This window comes from Haemorhous mexicanus, chromosome Z (genome assembly GCF_027477595.1).
Source record: "Haemorhous mexicanus isolate bHaeMex1 chromosome Z, bHaeMex1.pri, whole genome shotgun sequence".
Lineage (NCBI taxonomy): Eukaryota > Metazoa > Chordata > Aves > Passeriformes > Fringillidae > Haemorhous > Haemorhous mexicanus.
Genome location: NC_082381.1, coordinates 39462204 through 39485255, shown reverse-complemented (window position 1 = coordinate 39485255; position 23052 = coordinate 39462204). Strand labels below are relative to the sequence as shown.

General features: G+C 39.1%; 1 protein-coding gene across 1 annotated transcript in view; it reads left to right on the top strand.

Annotated features, from left to right (window-relative positions):
- MOB3B (MOB kinase activator 3B) overlaps nucleotides 1–22459 on the top strand; it is an 85817-nt gene extending 63358 nt beyond the window's left edge. Inside the window, exons 3-4 of the mRNA XM_059836530.1 lie at nucleotides 5409–5611; nucleotides 17517–22459. Of these exons, the coding sequence (XP_059692513.1) occupies nucleotides 5409–5611; nucleotides 17517–17546 (233 nt within the window). The 3' untranslated portion in view covers nucleotides 17547–22459. The remainder of the gene's footprint in view (nucleotides 1–5408; nucleotides 5612–17516) is intronic.
- Nucleotides 22460–23052: the final 593 nt, after the last annotated feature.

Sequence of the window (23052 nt, the reverse complement as noted above, 5' to 3'; positions counted from 1 at the left end):
GGAACAGTCATATTCACAGTGCTTGTTATCATGCCTATCTAAGTCCCACTGTATTATTTTCCAATTGCATATGTAATTCTGAGTTAAAGGAACTTCTGCTGTGTGACTGAAACGTTTAAAAGCTGTTCGCACATTCTTGGAACGTATTGGGTAACTCTAGACTTTCAGATGCCAACTTAACCAAACTGATTCTTTTGTTACTTTCTTGCATTATGGCAGCACTGTGGATCATTCTACATATGAACCAAGGCTGCCATTTCACTCATTTAGAAATTCTTCTTTCAGAAAGAATCAGCTAGCTCAAAAATTTCAGTAACATCTTTGTTTGTCTTTTAATAACCATAACTGAGCAGTCTGGTTTGGTAGGTTTACATTCTGTCTCTTTACAATGTCACAGTGCAGATAGCAATACAGTCAGTCTTTTAACTGGATTAGAAGGGGAAGGGCATAAGGCCAGGCTCTCTAGAGGTGAGCCTGAGAGTGACATACCAGAGTTGGTGCAATGGACAGCCCAGCACCTACACCAATGCATGTGGATAACAGACAGGACAAGCTGGAAATCATTGTGCAGCAGGAAAGCTATGATGAGTTTTCCATCATGGAAATTTGGTGGAATGACTCCCATGGCTGGAGACCTGCAATAGATGTCTATAAACTCTTCAGAAGGGAGATGGGCAAAGCAGCAAAGGGGTTGGGGTAGCACTGTACCTTAGGGAGTGTTTTGATTGTATTGAAAGTGATGACGATGAAGATGGCATGGTTGAGTGCCAGTGGGTGAAGATCAGGGCAAAGATCTGCAGGGCAGGTGGTGGGAGTCTGTTAAACCACCCAACCAGGATGAACAGGCTGATGAGGCATTCTGCAAGCACTGGCAGAAGTCTCACAGTCTCCAGACCTAGTACTTGTGGGCAACTTCAACTTGCCAAGTGTCCGCTGGAAATACAGCACAACAGAGAGAAAGCAGTCTCGAAGGTTTATGAAGTGTGTGGAAGACAGCTTCCTTATACAACTGATAAATGAGACTACTAGAGGAGGTGCTCTGCAAGACTGGTTGACTGTGAACAGAGAAGGACTTGTGGGTGATGTGGTGGCTATCTTGGGCATAGTAACCATGAAATGTTAGTTTTCAATACTGGGTGAAGTAAGGAGTAGCACCAGCAGAACTTTCACCTTGGTCTTCCAGCAGGCAGACTTTGGCATGTCTAGGAGATTGTTTGACAAGAGTCTTTTGGGACTTAGCCCTGAAGAGCAATGGAGTCCAGGAAGGATGGATGTGTTTTAGAAAGGAATTGTTAAATATTCAGAAGCAGGCTGTCCCCACATGTAGAAAGACAAGTTGTCAGGAATAAGAAAGACCTGGTTAAACAGAGAACTTTGGCTGGAACTTAGGGAAAAAAAGAAATCTATTGTCTCTGGAAGGAGGATGAGGTAAGTTCACAGGATTATCAGGATGCAGTAAGGCCATGGATGGAGAAGATTAGAAGGGCCAAGTTCTAGCTCAGCTAGAGCTTGATTTGCTCTTCAGTTAAGGACAATGAAAAAACATTTTATAAATACATTGGCAGGAAAAGGAGGGTTAAGGAGAGTCTTGACTACACTACCCTCTGCACTTGTTGAGTGCAGAGGGTAGTGTAGTGACAAAGGATGAGGAAAAGGCTGATGTACTTAATGCCTATTTTTTGGTCTCAGTCTTTAATATCAGGATCAGGTGTCTTCAGGATATGCAGCCCCCAGAGCTGGAAGTTAGGGACAGGAATCTGAGTTAAGTCCATATAATCCAGGAGGAAGTGGTTAGTGACCTGCTATGCCAGTTAGACACAAGTCTATGGCACCTGATGGGTCCACCTCATAGTAATGAGGGAACAGGCAGAAGAACTTGCCAAACCTCTCTCAATCATCTCCCAGCAGTCCTGGTTAACTGGAGAAGTTCCAGCTGACTGGAGGTGGGGATTGGTCGCCCCTGATGTGCTTGCAGTCAGAGAACAAAAGGAAATGGCCTTAAGCTGAGACAGGAGAGATTCAGATCAGTAATTAGAAAAAAAAAAAAAAATTCTCTGCCAGGTGGTCAGGCACTGGAATAGGTTGTCTGGGGTAGGTGGTGGAGTTGCCATCCCAGGAAGTGTTCAAGAGGCACCTGGGTCTGGTGCTAGTGATGTGGTTTAGTGTTTAGGGACTACAGTCATAGTTTTGGGCGGACAGTTGGACTGGATGATCTTGTAGGTCTCTTCCAGCTTTGATGATTCTAAGGCAAAGACTGCTGTGGCTGAGATGAAGGACAGAGAACAGGCTTCTTAACAAATCAAATGAATCTAAATATAAGTTATTCCAGTCCCAAGAGACACTTGTAATTATTCTGTTCTGTGGCTGATTTATTTATAACTGTAGAGTTGCAATGGGAACAAAACATGAGGCCAAATTCTGACCTCAGAATATAAATCTAGAATAGTTTTGCTCTGATTTTTTTCATTTTTGATGACATTACTTGGAGTTCATTCTATTGTAATTGAGGTCAGAATCTGTTCTCTTTTATCTAATTTTGAGCACAAAGAGCAGCAGGGTGTATGTTCAAAATAGGGTTGCAGGCACCTCAATATGCATGTTTGTACCTTGAGGCTGACTAGATCTTGAGTCTCTTCTGTGTGCCAGGGACAGACAGACAGACCGACAGTGTAGGTAGTTTACCAAAAAGTTATCAGTTGCTTTCAGTTATACTAGGAGATGCTTTTTAACTCTTTAGGACATAGTGTCAGTTTGTAAATCAGTTTTGCTGGAATGTGAAAGAAACCAGAGAGCCACTACCAATTCTACTGTGCCCAAATGATATATTTGTGATAGCAGTAATGTTTCATTCTTTATTTAAGATTAAATGCATCATATACAACTCCACAAAATAGGAGAGATTCTGCAACAGCAAGTGAAATTATGCAATTGGTCTGAAACCTTGATTCATGTGAGGAGCAGGGGGAAACATTGCAAGTTTGTTATGAATCCTAGGCTGTTCTATACCAGCTGTTTTTTAAAATGTGTTGTTTACATGTTCTCAAATTGACTGTGTAATGCATATAAAAAACTGTCAGGAGAATGTCCTCTCTTGCAGCAGAAACAGTGCTCTGTGGCTTTTGCAGTTACTGCCTGTAACTATGAAGTGAGAACATATCTTGAAGAGAAAGGAAGGATTTATCATCTTGGTTTATTCAGATGGTTTTAGTTAGTTAATACAGAAGTATGAATGTCTTCATTACAGCAACATTCTTCAGTAACAATTATGTGTCAATCCTTGGAAGATGAAACTAATTATTCTCCATTTTGGAACATATTTGTTCTGGATTACAAAATACAGTGCTTTCAAGAATTCATCTCTCAATTCAGCAAGCCAGCTTGCAGTGAAGACTGCCAGTTATTCCCCTTCCCCCTTTTTAAAAACTGGATATATTATTGGGTATATCTTTTAATTTCTGGTATGGGTATATTTTACAGAAGTGTGAAGCAAATTGCTGCTATAATAATTCCTGAATTTAGCCATGCTCTGATATCTGGAATGTGAATGCGATCCCCCTTGTTAATGAGCAACTACTTGGAATTTCTATTATGTTTTTGATCGATTTTGTTTATTTTGCCCTTGGAAATAACAACAATTGTTATAATCCAGGTGCTTGGCTGATTGTGTGGAATTGTGATTTAAACATTGTCAAGACATCTGTACATACTGTCATTTCTGAAATTTAACCATGTCTCAGTTCATGACTTGAGCATTCAAGGCTTCTCTTCTGTAACCTTCCAAAATAGTTTTAGCATTTAAATGAATGGATTTGACAATAAAAAGCAAACATTTCTTAAGAAGATAAAGTAGCTATGCTTTGATAGATGCAGCTATTTTTCTGATCCTTGGTTTGTACATCAGGAATAAGGGCAGCACTGCATGTCTACAAGCTACTTAAAATTATTTCAAAAGGATTTGGAAATATCTGGTGAACCCAGTACAGGCCAAAAAACCCCAAGACATTTCCCAACATTATCGGCACCTCAGCAATGGCAAATATAGAAGCAGTTCAGGTTTAATTCTGCAGGCCAATGTGTTTCCATATTCGCATGCTGATGGACACACCAATGTTAATATCCACAGTGGGTATATCCTGGTGCCTCCTTGGCCAGGGATTCCAAAATAAGATGCATGTTTATGTTGATCAGATTCAGACTGGTTACAGCACAGTTGATAATTTATGTCATCTGTAATCAAAAATCTGGTTTTGGTATGGAAATTCTCTCTGTATGTCCTCACATCACCCTCAGTGAAACTGGGCAATTTGTCTGTCAATTCACCACTCTTATGAGTGCTGAGCAACATTTAACAGGAGACTAAAATTTGAAAACTAGAAAGCTTGCAAAAGTATTAGTTTAGTACCTCCACCTTCTTTCTGCCAATAATAAACATTTTTCTTGTTCAGAGCATGAAATGGGCTTTTAGGCAATATGGAAGTGCTTGGCTGTGAGGGTTTTTCTACTTTTTTAAGAAGCAATAGCTGCATTTATGTGGTCCGAATCTATCTAAAGTGTGAATTAGATAACTAAAAAATCAGGAAACTGTGTAACAAAGCAGAGTACCAGTAAAGTTCCAAGTATGGCACTAAAATTATGTCTGAGAAACAATCATAAAAGGAGATGAAACTTTAGGATTTTGGGGATAGCTTAGTGGAACATAACTCCATGCAAGACCAGTCTTTAATGGAGAGCAGTTCTGAAGAAATTAATTGTGCCTCTTTATTGATGCCTAACAGTTTATTAGCAAATGGTGCTTTTGCAGCTGCTTTGGAATCTCCAGGTACAAAGTAGTGTAACTTTAAAAGTGTTTCAAAAGAGCCATTTGTGTATCTCTTCAAGAGATTTGCTATTAAAGGAGCAGTCAGATTGGTACATGTAACTGTGAGGAAGTTGAAAGCACAAAGGGTCCTTCTGTCAGTTATTTCACATTTGTTATTAAATTTGATGCTGTGAAATGCTGCTGTTGAGAAACATGAGCAGGAAGTGTGTTACTTCCAAGTGCTCTGTATGTATCACTTTGGGGAACAGTTACTGCATGATGTACATCCATTGATGTTAATAGTTAGGTGTGCACTGTGGTGAAAATCACCTTTCTGAATGTTACAATACTGGATGGATTAATCAAATTATATATAGGGAAAAAATAACTTGTTCCTGTCAGTCTCAATCCATTAAAGTTGTTGATGTATTTGGCTATCTTTGGTGCTAGCTGTGAAATAAATGCATGCATAAAGTGATCTTCTGGATTGGAAAGGGGGCCTAGGAAGTCATAACCTAGTTTGCAGTTACAATCTCACACTTGGCTGTAAAGTTTTTGTCTTGAGAGGATGACAGGATGGCTATGACAACCTTGCCTTCTCTATTCACAGGCGTTCCCTTTCCAAAGAACTTTCTGCAGATCTGTAAGAAGATACTCTGTCGGCTTTTTCGGGTGTTTGTTCATGTCTACATCCATCACTTCGACCGTATCATCCTTATGGGGGCTGAGGCCCATGTCAACACCTGTTACAAGCATTTTTATTATTTTGTGACAGAGCTCAACCTCATAGACCGCAAAGAACTGGAGCCTTTGGTAAGTGTGGGGCCTGGGCAAAAGCTCTAGGAAATTTTCCTCTTCCCTTCAACAAGACTTTCTCATCCTTGTTGCAGTTAGTTTCCTTTAGGAACAAGGTTTTTCATTCAACACAGACAGTTTAAAGGGATGTACTCTGCCTTTCTGCATAGACCCATTCCTTCTGCTGCAGTATTTGTGAAATCCTCAGTAGGCTCTGTAGAAAGAAAAAAGTGCAATGTATGTTGTATGGAAAAACATAAGGTGGAAAATCCTGACGTTTGAAAATAGAAGTTCATTTGTCTTTTGCTTCCTCCTGTACTATATACTTAGCATATAATTTTGTTCTGTCTGTTTTCACTGGTCAGTACCAGCATGGCAGTAAGTCATAGCAGTCAGTTAAATGCGTGTTAAGGGAACAGTTATCTATATAAGGTGAGGTTTTTAAAGTCCTTAAGTAGGTGTTTGTGTAAGTATTGAGTGTGTCAGATCCAGAGCACTCTCTGAATCTAAGTGAGATAGATGAAGTGAGACAGAGGTTCAGATAATTAGCAGTGTAACAAAACCAGAAGCTTCCTTGTGGACTGAAATAGATTAAAATTAAAATTATTGTTTCCAGAAGCAAGGGCCCAGAAATGGAAATGCTTTTGCTGTTACTTGCAAATGCAAATTAAAGAAAATTATAAGCAGAGAGGGAAAAGTAAGGAACAATGCAGAAAGCAGTTCAAATCCTCACTGTGGGTGTTTAGCCAACTTTATACGGGATCAGCAAGACTTTTCCCCATAGGTCAGAGTTTGGACTACACTATCATACAGCCTATTAGGAAATGCTGGAATCACTGGGTTGTTTGGTTGTTTGTTTTTTTTTTTTCACAGACTCACAAGACAGCTGAGGTATTGGCTGGCACCTGTGGATATCATGTTGTCCAAATCCCTATGTCACCTAGAAAGGGTACCCAGCACCACATCATGTTTTACTTGTTTCATGTAAAGGCACATTACATGGCCGTGTGTAGCACAGTTGATATGAAACAATTCTGAAAGTGTGGCAAAGTGATGATTGCCTGCATTTCTGCAGGGATTGGAGCTGTTGCAGGTGTAGTTCTTGTATATACTTAAACTGATTGGAGGAGAGTCTGTGAACTAAGCAAAATGTATCATCTTGTTTTCAACAGTTTGCAAGGCCCCTGAAAGACACTTCTTTGGCCTGTATTGATAAACTGAAATGTATCTATGTTTTTTTTCTGCACAGGAGAATTTAATATGTGATATAAATATGTCCTAAGGGGTAGAAGGCAGGCCTGCTAAAGAGTGTTTTTCTGCCAGCCTAGTGATGCTAGGTTAGCCTGTAGCTATTAAAAACTGAGGTTGAATCATAAGCAAGATACAAATCAGAATATCTCAGAGATAGGAATTGAGGTCATCTTAAGTCTATAACAAGAGCTTTAGAATATATAGAGGACAAGAATGGTTTAGAGCTGCACTTAATGGGTGTCAATACCACTGCACAAAGTTGACACATAGGGACAGAGTGGTGCAGGAGGTTAGTCAAGCCCAGCAGCAGAGCAAGATGGGAATGTGCTCCAGTTGGTGTGTGCTTTCCTTTTGTATTCCTCCCTTCACAAAATTATCCTTGGAATCACTGTATGTTTATTAACTTTGCTGGGAATCACCATCTCCCAAGTAAATGTTTCACTTGCTTCCCTCTTCCTGTCCTTGACTTGGGTGGGTGCGAGCAGTGTGGAAATGCAGAAAAAAAACATGCCTGTATTTTTTCTCATCAGCTGAGCAAGGAGGAGAGAGGGAATTGCCAAACAAAGCAGGCATTACAAATAGTCTTGAATTTTAATGTGGTAGTTGAGGACAACCTGTGGACTGCCAGGTTCACCATGACAGGAAATGAGCCTGCATTATGTCCCTTAATTAGAAAATGGGCCAAGAGATGATTAAATAAACAGACTGCCACATGCTTTAATAAATGAGAAGAAACTGATTTATCAACATAACCTAAAGAAGGGAGAATAATTGGGGAAGTTGGCAGTAGATGAATCATAATATTAGTCTGTGGGACTTATGCTCTGTGTTTAAAATAGATGTTATCAGACTTTTGCAATCCAGTGCAGCAGTTATAAAATCAAATGAAGAAATAATTCAAACAGGGTTCTCCCTCCCATCTGGGAGTTGCATAACTCATCCTTTCTGCAGTCAAAGATGTGGTTATAGTTTAAAATGCTACATGTCATTTTCCCATATCCATCAGCAGGTTAATTTGCAAGATTCTTGAGTCCTTCACAGAATTGTTTTATATGGGACAAAAGAGGAAACTGATATAATCACTGACCCCACAGGACATCCTGAGGAAAAAAAAATACATGTCCAATTGGTTAATTTAGGGAAAAAGAAGATGTCTGAAAGCATATTATTTCTTCTTTGCAGCCAACAGACGAGGCAGCACTCTCAGAAGACCTTTAAAGTGTGCTCCATGGGGAGGCTATAGAGAAACATACTTCACTTTAAGTACATCATGTGTTATTTGTTTTGTGCTGTCTCCCTGTGTGGCCAGCTTTATTTCCCACTGTCAGTAGTTCACCTTAATTCACTTCTGAGTCTCTTCCAATAGCCATAACACCATAGGCATGGGGGTGACTATTACCTCCATTCCACCCTCACCCCTTGTAGGTGACAGCTTGTCAAAATTCAAACACAGCATCTAAATATACTTTTTAGTGAGAATCTGTACACAGCTGCCTCAGGACATAAATTTGTTGTTCAAACATTAGTACAGCTATGGCAAGTATTGTCCTTCTACTTCTTTCCTGTGATCCCTTTTCTCTGACAATGTATTCTACAGTATTTAAGACTTAAGAAATACACCATATAACTTTATAAGCACATAATGAGTAAAACATAGAATCATAGAATTTATTCAATTTATTGCCAGTTAACAAAACTTTTGATTACTGATCTGTGTATTGAGGAGAAAAAAGGGAATTAAACAAAACAGTTGGCAAAGAAATGCCTTTCTTCCCTAGGCTCTAATTCAGTATAAAACTTCTCCCTGCTTGCAGGTCTCTACTTACCTTGAGTTTGCTAGGTTACATTCAGATACTCATAATCCCTTCAAGGAGGTGAGGGGCAATGCAGGACACTGGGGAGGTGTCTGTTGCTTCTTGATTCCTACTTGTGTTCTTCCACCCCAGCATGGGTTTACTGTGGGACACAGTCCCTCCACAGTGTCCCTGGTCTGCTGTGCACCCATGACCCACAGTCCCTTCAGAGCTGTGTTGGCTCTGGCACATGGCCCTTCCTTCCAAAAATATGTCTCCAACCGCATCCCAACAGTGCCATCATTTGTCTTCTCCTCTTAACAGCTGCTGCTTTCTTAAATATCTGTGAGCAAAGGCACCATGTGCTTGTCTAGCAGAAATTTTGGCCCATGCTGGGTTTATTGCAGTGGTGTTAGGGGCAGATGGCAGTAGCTGGCTGGCACAGGACAGTACATGACCTCCTGCCACCATTACCCACCCTGCTAGCCCCCTGCCACCAAAACCCTTCCAGTAAGGCCCAGTACAAAGCAACCTCTTCTAAGTCATGTGGGATCTGTTGGTTAAAGACTTTCTTTCTGTTTCCAATTTTGTTTTAGATTTTTTGCCTATCTCTGTATAATAGGTCTCTTCATCAGTCTTCTTATGTCTTCATATAAAAATATCTAGCATTTGACAGAAGTCTTGTGAGCCTGAATTTAAGTGTTTGCAAAGTACTCTGGTGGCACAAAATAAGAGCTGTACCAAGAGGAGAGCTTGCTTCTAATTCTACCTCCTACCTTCAGCAGCAAACTGGATCCTTGGGACATACAAAATAAATGGGAAGACCAAAGCTTTCTGTGTTCATTAACTTGGTGTTTGCTGATTTGCCTTGCAGTTGCTATAGGAGTTTCAGTAGTGGAAATGGGAAGTGAGCAAGCTTTTCCCTGCTGGGCACTGATGGGTCCGTCTGTCAGAGGAGGGGAAGAGCATTTTCAGCCATAGGCTTGCCAAACTGGTGAAGAGACCATCAGCCACGGCTGAACTGGGTCTGGGAGTGGTGACCATCAGTGGAGCTGAGTGTATAAAAATGGTGAAGCTGGTAATTGCCTCTATGAGTATGGACTTCCTCTGCAGGATAAACAAGGACATTAGGATTTTCTTGCCTCATTATTCTCACTGTAAAAGCTTCCATTGGCTATATAGTATGATTGGTTTCTGAAAACATTTTCATCTGGTATTTGGAGCTGCCTAAAAGTAATTATAACATGGAAGTCAAGATACCAAAGCAAGAAGCCTCTGTTTTCACACAAGTTCCACCAAGTCTTCTGTCTATTTCTGGATGTGACAATTAACAGTAATATAGTCATATACTGCTCAGGTGAACACTTGAGAATTTCTCTTTTGTGCTTTTTGTTTTTCTGTGGTTACAGACCTCATAAATATTATTCCCTCGGCCCTCTATGTCTTGTCACTCTGCCTCTGTGCATGAGGCCAATGCAGCTACTGGTATATGTCTAATTTATGTCTTTTCACTAAAAAATTAGCCACTTTGCTGCATCTTTGTCTATACCACAAAAGAATGTTTGTTCATCAGGCAATTCATTGTCAGAATGCCATAAATGTAGTAGAAACACGATAAACATAACACTTCTGGCACTAGTTTCATTCAGTACTCACAGTGGAAAACTCAGCTGTAGCAGACTTAGCAAAACATGGCAAAATACTGGCATTTTGACACAGGCGTGCTCAGATGAAGCACAACTGTGTGAAACAGGATGATTAGAAGAGACTTTTTATGCAGACAAAATTTTCAAGCATATATTTAAAAATAAAAGTATTCCTTTTTTAATTCACTGGAGTTTTTTCCAAAATATCTCTTTTCCCACCTAGTTATTTTTTATGTTGATGTTGAAAATTAAAATTTGCTCTTTCCCAGTCCATATTCTTTGTATATCCACTTACATTCTTCATAAAAGCAGAGAATACATCCACAAATCAGTAGAGTCTGAAATACAAATTATTTGCCAATCAGCAGAGTTTGAGCTCAAGAGAACAGGAGAACTAATCTCATTATAGTTACTGTGTTCTTGTTGTCACTATCCTTTATAGCTACCCAGTTTTACTTCTATGCTGCTGCTCATTGCCATCAGAGTACCACCCTTCAGATCTTTTCAAGGTGTCCTGTGTTATAGCACTTAGAAGAAGCAAGACAACACTAATATTAAGACACTGTTTTAAAGATACCTCCAGCTGTTTATCCGTCCAGACTTTCCAGTGTGTTGTGTGTGCTGCCGGGATGGCTTAATCTTTGGGCAGGTAACATGTGACTTTTAGCCTTACTCAGACTTGTTCAGTCACAGCTGATAACTAGAAAACAGGGGGTTTTTTTTCTTTCAGAAGTGCAAAAAACAACCAACCAACCAACCAAAAAAGCCAAACAACCTAGTATTTCCTGCCCTCCCATCTAGTTACAGTGTTAATATCCAACAGGATTTTCTTTACATTGTACAAGCAGTGAGAATTTCTAAAAAAATTGATCTGATCATTAACTAAAGAAGAAACCAGTTATAGGTAAATGCCATCTTTTCCATGTCCTGCAGGAAATTAGAAGGAAATTGAGAACTCTAGGATTTAACATTGCTGAAAAACAGAATTCTCAACTCTGGTGCTCAAAGAAAGCAGAGCCTTAAGGTGTGCTGGATTTTCTGAATATATAATTTCTGGCACACATTTTTAGTTACTATTTCTATGGCATCAGCTGCTTTGCTTGTACTTAACTGAAGACAGAATGACTTTCCTAGTGAGATTTTGGTTAACTGTTAAAAAAAATGCCTATGATCTCCTTTCTTTAGCAGTTAACAGTTCCCTTCAACAGTCTAGCTAGTCATAAGGCAAATGTAAAGGCAGTATACAGAAGAAATTTCAGAAAAGCTACTGTATTTTACTAAAAGTATGTGTTTTCTTAATTTGACCAATACTTGTTGAGTAACTCTATTAATTTTATTGAGTGTTGTATTGAACTATTAATATTATCTCTAAACCCACAAGAACCAGAAAACTGAGAAACAAGTCCACTTTTTCTAATTGTCAAAGAAAAAAAAATCTCATGTCACATGAGCTTAGAAGTTCTGCAAGAGAAAAAAGAAATGAAGCAAGATGTATTTATTGTCCCATTTAATCAGATCTGTTAGTGTATAAAATAATCAATGCAAAATACCTACTACATGCAACAAAATTGTAGTTCATAGTAGAGAACTAACATGTCTCCTGATTAACGTTATGCAAAAATTTTCTTCTAAATATAGTTGTAGTGTTTGCTTATTCACTCTGCATGACTTCAGTGTAAAAAGCAACCCATTTCAAGTCCATTTAATATGGTAAGGTACACTAAACCCAACTTTTATTTTATTGTTACAGAAGACAAAAACATGCAGAAGGTGAAAATACCTCCTTGGAATATGATGATTTAAGCAAGTCAGTCATCCAAATGCATGTACTTTGTATCTAGCTGGGTCTAGCTCTACTCACAGGTGTATTTGGCAGGGTAATTCCCTGATCCTGTTCCTGCTTGCAGTCAGTTGATAAATACCTTTGTCATCAGTGATAAGGGGTTACATTTGCAGACAGGAGTATTATCTGTGTCCTGCAAACATCACCAAACAAATTCAGGAGGAACCAAACAGGATTATTGTCAGCCTGTCCTTAGCTTCAAAATAACTACCCTGAAGCCAAAGAGATTGTCTGAGAGATTAATTTAATACTGTGCATCATGATAATTGAGACTCATTCAAGTGGAAGACATTGTGAAACCTAACAAAGGAAATAACTGCATGATCAATATACCCACTGGACAGCAATTGCCGGTCTGTTAAGGTTTTTTTCAGTCAGGCTACAGAGAGAGCAGTAATGGAAGAAGCAGAGGATTTTCTTTTTTACTAACTTTGGAGAACAGTTTCTAAATGAATACTCAGGGCATGGTTCTAACTAAAACTTCCATTAAAAAAAAAAGTTTTGCACATGAATTTATTGTTACAATTCTGTTGTCAGCCTTCCAATCCTGATCAATCAGCTATCTGAATACAGATTAGTTGTGCAGCACAGGATCATAGACCAGTGCTATTCCATTGTAAACAGCTTCTTTTGTCATCAGGACACAAAGAGCTTTGTCCACATGTTAATTATTTGTTAACTATTGAGAGGTTTGTGAAGAAAGCAGCAAGAAAAAGCAGCAGAGGTCATAGCCATTTGTGTTTCGATGAACAGATCTTTCTCTTTTTCATCTGCTTATTCTACAGTTGTGATTTGAACTATAAAAAGACTCTGAACTGGCAGCATTGGTGCCTCTCTGTGTGCATATACTATTCCCTGTGGCTTTGGCTTGTTTTTTTTGTCCATGAGAGTAGGGATGAGAAATGTGTGTCCCAGTGATGCTTGTGTTTGCTCAGCAGAGCCTTCTAGTCATGAACCACAGGTCAGGTTGGATTGGACTGTTAAGGGTCCATAAACTGAAAGGCCTGTTTGTGTATTGCCTTTCTGCCCAACACTGCTTCACAGGATGGTTGAAAAAATTCTAAGTTCCTTACCTGTGAGACTGTGGGTAATGCTGGGCAATGCTTTTTGTTTGTAGAGGTTTTTTTGTTTGGGTTGGTTTGGGTTGGGTTGGGCTTTTTTGGTTGCATTATTTGGAGACATGAGTGGCTCCCTGGGGAGTCAGTAAGCTTGGCAAGTGTATTTGGCATGGTGCCTGCTGCTGGCACGTCCTTGCTCCTTGCCTCTTGGTCAGGTCTTCCAGGCTGATGGGTGCCTCCAGGCAAGGTATCCCTGCCTGTAGGCACATAATGCTGTTTCTCTACACTTGTCTGTGAACACACTTGTATATACATTTAAAAACCTCACTAAGTTTAAAACAGTTGTCAAAGGGTTAAAAGGAGATGTTTCCACATCATCCTTAGGCTTGCTAACTAGCAGCAGGAGGAGCTGAGGAGCGGGAATATCAAAACATGCTTTGCTTCAATTTGGAGAACTGGAAGTGAGGATGGGACCCAGGCACTGAAGGAGGATTTGAGTCTTTAAAATAACACTGGTTTTAGTGTAGGTCATTATTGCATTTATTTTTTTTCCTGGTGCTCTTACAGAATACTATTACTTCCAGAGGCACCTCTGGCTTCCATTATATACTGGTACAAAGGTGATGTTTGTTTGAAGGGTTTTTGCCTTATGTTTTGCCAGCTATATATTATACTCGCATAAGCATAGAAACACAATTTTCTTAGAAGAACATCATTCTTTATTGGGAAATTCATTCTTCTTTAATCCATTCAGATGCAATCAATATCTTACCACAGGTAAATTTATCGCATTAAAAAGAGATTTTCTTAGCTACTTCTGGCTATGTTGCATTTTTTCCATTTTTCTCTTGCTACATTTAAAGGTGAACTGAGGAGTAAAAAGTGAAATAGTTAAGTATAGATTTATGTGCTGAATGTGTCTGAAATTTATGTTGGGGCATAATGGAAGGGAGAAGGCCAGACATTCTTTAGATATAAATATTGATTACCTTTTAAAATATTTATTTTTTCCCTTCATCTGTGAAATCAAGTTGGTACTCCCTGAAAAATATTCAGGAATGTGTCCTTCCATGAAATCACAAATACTAACAAATCAGATAGATTCCTGATGCTTACAGAGTGGCTTGTTAGCATTAATTCCAGCAAGTAACTAAATGCTCAAAGGACTTCATAAAGAATAGCAAATGTTTCTCTTTATGTTCCTTAGAAGTGAGTTCCATGTTAAATTCTCCTCAGTTACTGGTCTTGGGCATATTCAACACATAGAATGGGTTCAGGCTTCTGATTTGCATTTTGGATTTGAAAAACAGCATCTACTTCTGCCTTTATTTTTTTGAGTTGAATATAGAAATGCAGAACAATGCTCTGGAGTGTCTTGTAATTAATTTTCAAGAGGAAGTGCATCTGGCATCAAAATTCTGGTATGGAAAGTTTCTGTTAACAAGCACAGAAAGACTTTGAAAGTTTTCAATATGTTTTCAAGTGCTCATGTGTGCCTATCTGTGTCTCTGTGTTTGACTTTCTGATTCCCTTGTCTGTCTAGCCTTTATATTTCATTCAATATCCAGCTGGGACTGGGTATCACAGTACCTTAAGGCAAAGTGCATTTCCAGTTTTCCTGCCTTCTCAGAAAAGTCAGTTGATACCTAGTTGTCATCTGCCATGTTTGGGAAATACTCTTTATAGCTTTTTGTTAGACAGTGCTCCACCCAAGGCTATGCAGCAGCAGAGTAACTAAGGATCAGATCTTTGGTGAGGTTTGAGGGGGACTGTTCTGCAGAGTTCAGTGGAGGGGGGAATGTGTGCTAAGTTCTCTGGTGCCCATTCGAATCAGTGAGAGATATGCCAGTAGGCTCTGAAAAGAGGGGGTAGTTAATTTTGAAAAGTAAGTATCTCAGAGGGGGTAAAGTCTGGCAAGCAGGAGCAGATTGTTCAGTAACAGGCTCAGCAGCAGGCTCTGTATGCCTCATGCTGCCTCATGCTGCCACCCAGCCAAGATTGGATGCTACAGGTATGGCCCTTCCTCACCTTCTCACCAGCATTTTGACTTTTTCTTTGCCAGCATCCAAATTCTATCAGTCTCTTTGAGAAACTATTTCCTGGTTGCTTTGTGAATTCCTCTAAGAAAATAACATGTAGAAGTGGGTCACTCCCACAAAGCTTGCACCAGTTCACTATCACAGGAATCATGGGCTTTTTCTTTTTTTTAAAGCACATCTAATTCACTGTCTTTGGGGGAAATCAGTAAAAGCTCAAGCACATATATGCAGTCATGCAGTCTGACTGTACTTGTGTATGTGTCCTTCATTTACCAGTAACAATACAGATCAATACAGAGAATGTTTCTATGCATCAGTGATGTCAATGTATATTAAGGTTAAACGTTTTTCTGACTTTACAGTTTTGGTGAAATTTCCAAAACTGTAGCCTAGCAGCTGTTGGGACAGAAGGACTTGCAGAAAGGAAGTTACGGAGCCATTTGCAGCAATGTTCTCCTACAGGGTGGAGAAATAGGATCGAGGGAGAAGACTGTGGATGTAATTGTATAACAAAAAAAACCTCAGGAACTAAAAGAGAAAGAGGCTTGGGAGAATTTGTATAACTATAAAACATAAATTCTGCCTCTAGAGAGAAGTTAGAAATGGCATGATAGGTTCATGCTTCATGGTTGTCATAGCAAACTAGTTTAAAGGCCTCTTGTTTAAATCTTAGGCATAGATCATCTAAGTTCCTACTCTGCCCGTTTCCTGGACAACTTTATCCATATCTAGACTCCTACCTCTGGTGCTATTGCAGTTTGCACTGTGTCTGAAGGAGGGTGGCCCAGTTTACAATGGCTCTGATATTGTCCACATTACTCCCTGGACTGTTTTTATAAAAGGGCAAGATGATACAATCTGACTGAAAATCACTGTTCAACAGAAGTTGCAGAAGGAAGATGCAATGTTTTACCTCACAGATCTATCAGCCTTTATTATAGGAAGTACACTACGAACATGCAGACACTAAATATGTGCAAAATTAGGGGCCAGCAAAGATAAAAACTGCCTTGAAATGCATGAACACCTAATTATTCTTCAGTAGGAAGCTGTCCAACACTGTGCTGAATTTTATTTAGTTCTGCATTTGTGTTCCTTGCTCTAATGAAATAAAGCTAATCCCAGCTGTTTAAGGGGAAAAAAAAAACCAACCCCAAAAAAACACCCACAAAAACATTTAAGGAGAAAAGGAGACAGATTTTTCCATGAACAGTTAGCTTTGTCATCTTTAACACATTGGAGGAAAAGCCAGTACTAGTTCAGTTTACTGTATATATCACTGTGGAGATCACATATTACTGTATAAACTCCTGTACTAATTACCATTGTATTTATAACAAATGACAACATCCCATTCTGCTACATGCATGGCAACAAAATTACAAGTAATGCAAGATAATTATACAAGAAAGAAAAACTAGGTAAAGGTTTGGAAAGGGAGGAGAAAGTCCCATGATTGTGTGTTGGATTTTAGGTGGAAAAGTAATTTGTTAAACACAGAGTAAGATACGGTTACAAAATTGTCATGAAGCTGTTTGCACTAGATCTTAATGACCTTAAAAATGATAAAAAGTTATTCAAGCAAGCTAAGAGATTTTTCAGATTTAACTTGGTAAATCTCAATTGATTCTCCAAGCTAAATGGTGTATATGTGGATGGCTGTTGGTCAGATAATGCCTTCCCAGAAATCTGCTGACAAATATGAAGTTTTATAGAATGGGGCAGCCAGTTACCAGAGAGTTTGTATCAGAGTGTTTGTAAATCAGATCAAATGAAATCCCATGTGGATCCCAAACCCCAGTTACTAACAGAGTCTATGAATGGTCCAAATCCCTATCCTAGAGATGAATGCCACAGCTCTGGTCAAGTCCTCAAGTTTTGAGTTCCCTTTGTGCCTGTGGGTAGACAGAAATAACTAGGCAGAGAAGGTATATCTAGGACTCCTGTTGACTGCAGGTTCCATGCGAATGATTTTAATCCTTTTTCTTACATTAAATTAAAAGGTGTCTGGCATTTGCAGTTGATTTATTTCTTAGGGCAGGGGGATGTAGCACCATTTATCTGACATGGCTAGGGATTTATAATGGTATTAAAGCTGTCAAAATTACAAAATGCTGTATTTTACTTGCAGTTAAGTTCACTGTCCTTGAAAGTGACAGAAAGGGGCAGAAACATGGTGCCATATAAAACCACACGAATTTTCAGAGTTGCAGAAATACTAACAGTGAAGAGGCCTGTGCACACTTTATCACAAATGCCATTTGTTTTTTTATTTCCCCTTCTTGTTTTACAGAAAGAGATGACAACCAGGATGTGTCACTAAAAACTACCCACTGAACAAAAGCAAAGTCCAATTTCCTTCCGACTGCAGAGTTCAAGAATATGACAGCCCTCATGGACTGAGCCTGCTTGTTAATCCCTGAAGGCAGGAAAGGTGGGAGCCACAATTACTGTCACAAATGCTTCTCTCCAGTGTCAATGTTGTTAACCCTAAATATGCTGCTAGGAAACTCATCTGAGCAACATGGATTATTGAGAAAAAGAAGAATTCAGTATCAGTTCTAACTCCTTTATCAGGGATAAGAACCTCTTCAGCCACAAACAGTGGCAGACAGTGCCCTTCTGCGAAAGTTTTACTGAAATTCAGGTCCTTGGGCTGACCTCCAGACTAGTTGTTTTGAAATGAAATCTGCAATTTTGCTTTCTTTTTATTTTGTTTCTTGGTATGTGCTTTCTTTCCTAACTGCAACAGACTATTAAGAGGTTCTGGAATCAAAGAAGACTTAGCCTTTAATGCCCCCTACCCCGCTCCAGGCCACCCAAAGCTTGGCCACCATTCCCAAATGCTAGCAAGCCTTGTGTTTCCGGGAAGACAGCCATGTCCTTCAGCTGAACAGGCAGTTCAGTTTATGCTTCATTGTGACTCATAATTTAATGACAATGCAAGGGTTTCTGATTTCAGCTACATGAACAGGGATCCAGATATAGCTCTGCAGTGCTGAAGTATTTTCCTTGAATTCATGCTGTGACTGACAGCACATGTTCTCAGTATCTCTATATTACATTAAAAAAAAACCAGCTACAGTCATCATTTTCCTGAAGTACCCTATGAAGTACATCAATCTGTTGTGTAATTTCATATCCTTTTATCCCCTTAGGAAAAGGATCCTTCTCAATCACCCTAAAATTTCATCTTTTCAGAGAAAAATAAATTTAATTTGGGTAACTTGCAGGAAGATACAGTAAAGATGAGTAGTAAAAAAAGGTTAGAGCAGGAGGGACTAATTGAATGTCCCTGTTGCAGCTAAACAATGCCCAGTAATGTGACTTGCTTTACACACTGGACTAACTCAATACTTTTTTCCAGAACTTAATTCTGGAAAATGAACACATGTATGGACAGTCTAGAAGGATCCATTGCACCAAATCAAGTCTTCTACACCAAATATGCCCTGAGGAGGCTTTCTTCTGAAAAAAAAAATTTAAAAATTAAAGTGATACAGAATATCACAAGAGAAATACTTCTGAATAAATGGGAATCAAGTGGAACACACCTATGTATACTGTGCCTTGTAATGAATTTTGCACACTTGTGTTATTGTGAAAAGTTACTTTTTCCTGAGTAGGTGCTAGTAAGTGCTGAACCCTGTTGCTGCCTTGTCCTGGAATAAGTTTAGGTATGTTTACATCTTCTGAGACAGAAACAGAAGAAAATCGCATGGAGTATCCAGTGATTGAAACATTTGAAATAGAGCGGTAGCAGACACTAAAGACTAACAGCAAATATTTTCTTGCTCAATGTTGTAGCACATCATGATTTATTTGCCTGCTCGCTTAAATCAGGACTTGTAAAATTCTTGCTGGGAAAAAGTGCTTTTGTCTGTGAACATTTGGTATACCTACGATGGGGGCTTTTCTGCATCTCTAGAGCTACGCAAGCAGCACTGTCCTTTGCTTTCAAAGGGATGGACCTAAGTGTTCTTACCTCCTTTGGTAGTCTTTGCAATCAGGTTAATTCTCTGGGGATTGGAATACACACACAGATGACTTCTGTTCTGCTGGCACTTCTACAGGATATAACTAGCTTCTGGAATTCATTACCACAGCTACTCTTGAGCTTGCTTCATTTCAAAGAAGATGAAAAATATTAATTCTTTGGGGTGGTTCATGTAGCTGGCAACTGCCTGGAATTATAACTTCAATTGCTTTATAAAGGGTGTCCTGAACTCCTCCAAAGTGCCTGGGATATGGCACTGTTTGAGATGGAGCTGTAGCTGATGCAGTGCACTTGAATTTCACTGCCACCATGGACAGTTGCCATGTGGTGCTCTCAGTCGGGGCAGCACTGTATTTGAAAGATTAACATAAAGATGCAAAGGTGTGGAATTTAGCGCATAAAGATCAAAGTCACTACACAAATTGAAAAACATGGGGTTTTATGCATAATTTAGTCTTCATCTTATTACACTACTTATGATACGCTGTTTTGAGACTATTCACTGCAGTGAGTCTGAATATTAGGCTGAGAAAAAATTACCTGAGAAAAAATTCAGTTACCTTTTTGTGAACGCATACATTTTGTGAATGCAAAACTTACCAGTTGGAAGCATTTTCCTTTTTTTTTAACTGGTTTTTTTTCCCAACAAACCCCTATGTTTCATTTTCTGGTAGGGCACACTGTATGAAGCAAAAGAGTGAAATGCAGAGTTGAACCCTAGAGGACTTGTGTTTGACCTGACCAAAATCCCTGTAATGGTAAAAGCCCATTATCACACAGGAGATGAACCAGCTGCAAAGGAGGGAAAAGTGTACTTGTTTTGGTTATTATTCTCCTAGGAGGAACGTGGAGTTTCCTTCCTCCACCTGACAAGATGTGGCCTTCTGCTGAGTATCTCCCAACAGGTACTCTTGCTTCTGAAGCACAGCTAGTCAGCCACCACCTGCCCATCACATGCCACAGGCCATCTCTCCTGTTCCACTGTGGTAGCTGATAAGCAAATACAAATGTCTGGAATGTGGCATCACTATGTAAAAGTATTATTTTACCCCTTCCCATAGCAAGAGAAAAGCACCTTCCTCTTGATTCTTCTGATCAAGTATTCCAGCTTCATCAGTAATTTGCTCAGGGCCACAAACTGACAGAATAGTGTTTTGCTTGTTAATGCTTTTTCTACCTGATCTGATTATTATGTATGTTTCTAATAATGGCAGCATTCCCTATTGTTCTGGGATTGGGAATGGTGGGGGAGGAGAGGGAAAAAAAGAGGTTATTGTTTGGATTTTTTGTTTTGTTGTGTTTTTTTAATCACTTTTCTAGTTCTTCAGTCAGGTTTTGTTTTTCTTACATTTTTTTTTCCTTGATACTTACCTTTAAAGATGCTGTTGTGTTAAGCTTCAAGGCACTTCATACTGCCTTTATAGAGGAATCATTTCAACTGATTGAAACTCAGCAATACTCTGAAGTAATGAAAGGTTGTCAAAGGTTCCTATGACACCAAACTTGGCTTCAGTTGTTAAAGACTTGAGAGCTTTCACTGATTGTCTCTGTACGAGATTTTGTAACGGACTTCTGGTTTGTGTTAACATAGATTAGTGACAACTGTAATATGAAACAAATCTGAACATAACCCCCCTCAGGTTTTATGAACAATGGAGTCCCAGGGTCTTTTGAAGGGTGGGGTTTTTTTTCCTAATCCACAACAGTGAAACTGATTATTTCTGTCAGATTTGAGAGAAGCTGGCGACTTCTGAAACTTACTAATTTTCTCTAAGAACTCAGGCTCTAAAGCAGCAAAACTTACATCGGGCAAGTTGACTCTCCTGATGAATGGATTCATTATGAACAAGGCAGGGAAAGAGAGGAAAACAGGTAAGGTGTAACTCTACAGGGACCTACAGACAACAACTCAAGATGTGCAGAAACTTAATGGGTGAACATTGTCCTCAGTGACCACAAATTCCTTGTCTGCGGAGAGAATACAGAGAATGATACTCTTTGTAGTTGGGAAGCCACTCTTGTCAAGGCTCTATTAACAGCAGACTAAAAGGACTTTAAGCACCTTTGGGTTAAATAAATTACACATTTTGGAGATGTCTCACAAAAAGCTACTCCTTCCTATTGCTTTTTACTTTCTCTGCATGTTCTTGAGGTTTCTCATTTTCTGCATGGGAACTCTCAGAGCCAATCTTCAGTACTTCAGTGTTCCTTTTGCTTCCCCAAGGACATTGCTGTTGCAAAAAGTAGCTTGCTCACCTGTCTCTGTGCCTCTAGCAGAGCTACTTCTCACCTATGCCCTCTGAAGAGAGACCATCAAGGGCTGGCTGTTTACCATCTCTTCAGAAGAACAAAAGCGAGAGCAGGAAGTTCCTGCAAGAGCAGCAAAACAGCAGTCACTACATGTAAAATAGAAATATAATTGCTATTGTAAAGCATGCTCTATGGGCTTTAGAAAGGGGATAACACTGGGGCATCCAGTTTAGTGGTCAGTATTTAGACATTTTTTCCTATCTATTGGAAGAAATTTTTAATAAAGACATTTTAAATAATTATGGAAATTATTCCAAAGGCAAATCAGCACTAAGAACTTGGTGATGGTGTACATTTAAATAAAAAGTTATCAAAGTTGATTTTTTTATGTGTTCTATGCTAAATAGGCAATGATTTCCAAATTTGTTAGAGCTCTTAAAGTAGTTTCTGTTCTGTGTTTTAATAAGTTTTCCTGTTTTAAAGACAGATATAATTAATATAATTAAAAGTTATAATAATTTTCTCCCAGGAAAAAAAGTAAGTTACTTGTCCAGTCTCATACATGTGTGTCTGTGTATGTGCAAGGATGTGCATATATACATGTATATATCTCTGTGTGTGTTTGGGGATATGGATGTGGAAGCATCAGCATATTCACGTGTACACTCCCCGCTCTTTCCCATAAAATACAATTTTTTAATTTTGGTATTTTTTAGGGGAATGCATCTTTCTGAGAAATAAGTGATTGATTCCTTTTTTTCCCCCAGTAATCAGCTCTGTTTGGTGTGTTAATATTTTTAATGCTGTCACATTTGTCTTAGACTTTTTTAGTTGTTTGTTATTAAATAATTGTTCAACTGTATGGGAAGAGAGACCAACATTAACTGTTGTAGTCATTAAAAGAAAAGGAAAGTTTACTTTTCAAACCAATCATAATGTATGAAGCAATGGAATACAAATTTAAATAAAATACACATAACAATGCAGAAGTGTCTGGAGTTATTTGCCATCTAACTCTTCAGCAAGAAAAATGCATGGTTTTTATACCACAGAGCAGAATTTTCTGGCATGCTCCCTGGACTCAGAGGTGAGTGAGACCCATCACTGCCAATGCACTTCACAGTCCTCCTGTCACCAATGTGATACCAAGAAAAACTGACCAAATGTCATGCTGATGCAACTGGCCAGCCTCTCACCAACACTGTGGGATCCAACAAAGCTCATGAGTAGTTGTTCCTTAGCTAAGCTGGTCTGCTCTTTTTTGCCTGTCGTATATTTGAGCTTGGGTAACTCATGGGCTTCATCATGTCCTTTACCTGAGTCCTGGTGAGACACTCCAAGGATCCTCCAGGAGTGATGGGTAAGTAGCACCAAGCCAGTTAAAGGCAAAGTTTCCTCTCCTAAAAACAAAACTCAAGAGCCTCAGTTAGAATTTGGCTGCCACAGAGGGAAAAGAGGTCTAATAAGGCAATAGAAACTATCTCCAGCATATGGACTTGGGCACTCACTGCATTGTTCTCTTTGTCCCTGTTCCTAAAGCACAGATAAGCACATGTATGTGCATAATTACATGTTGAAATTA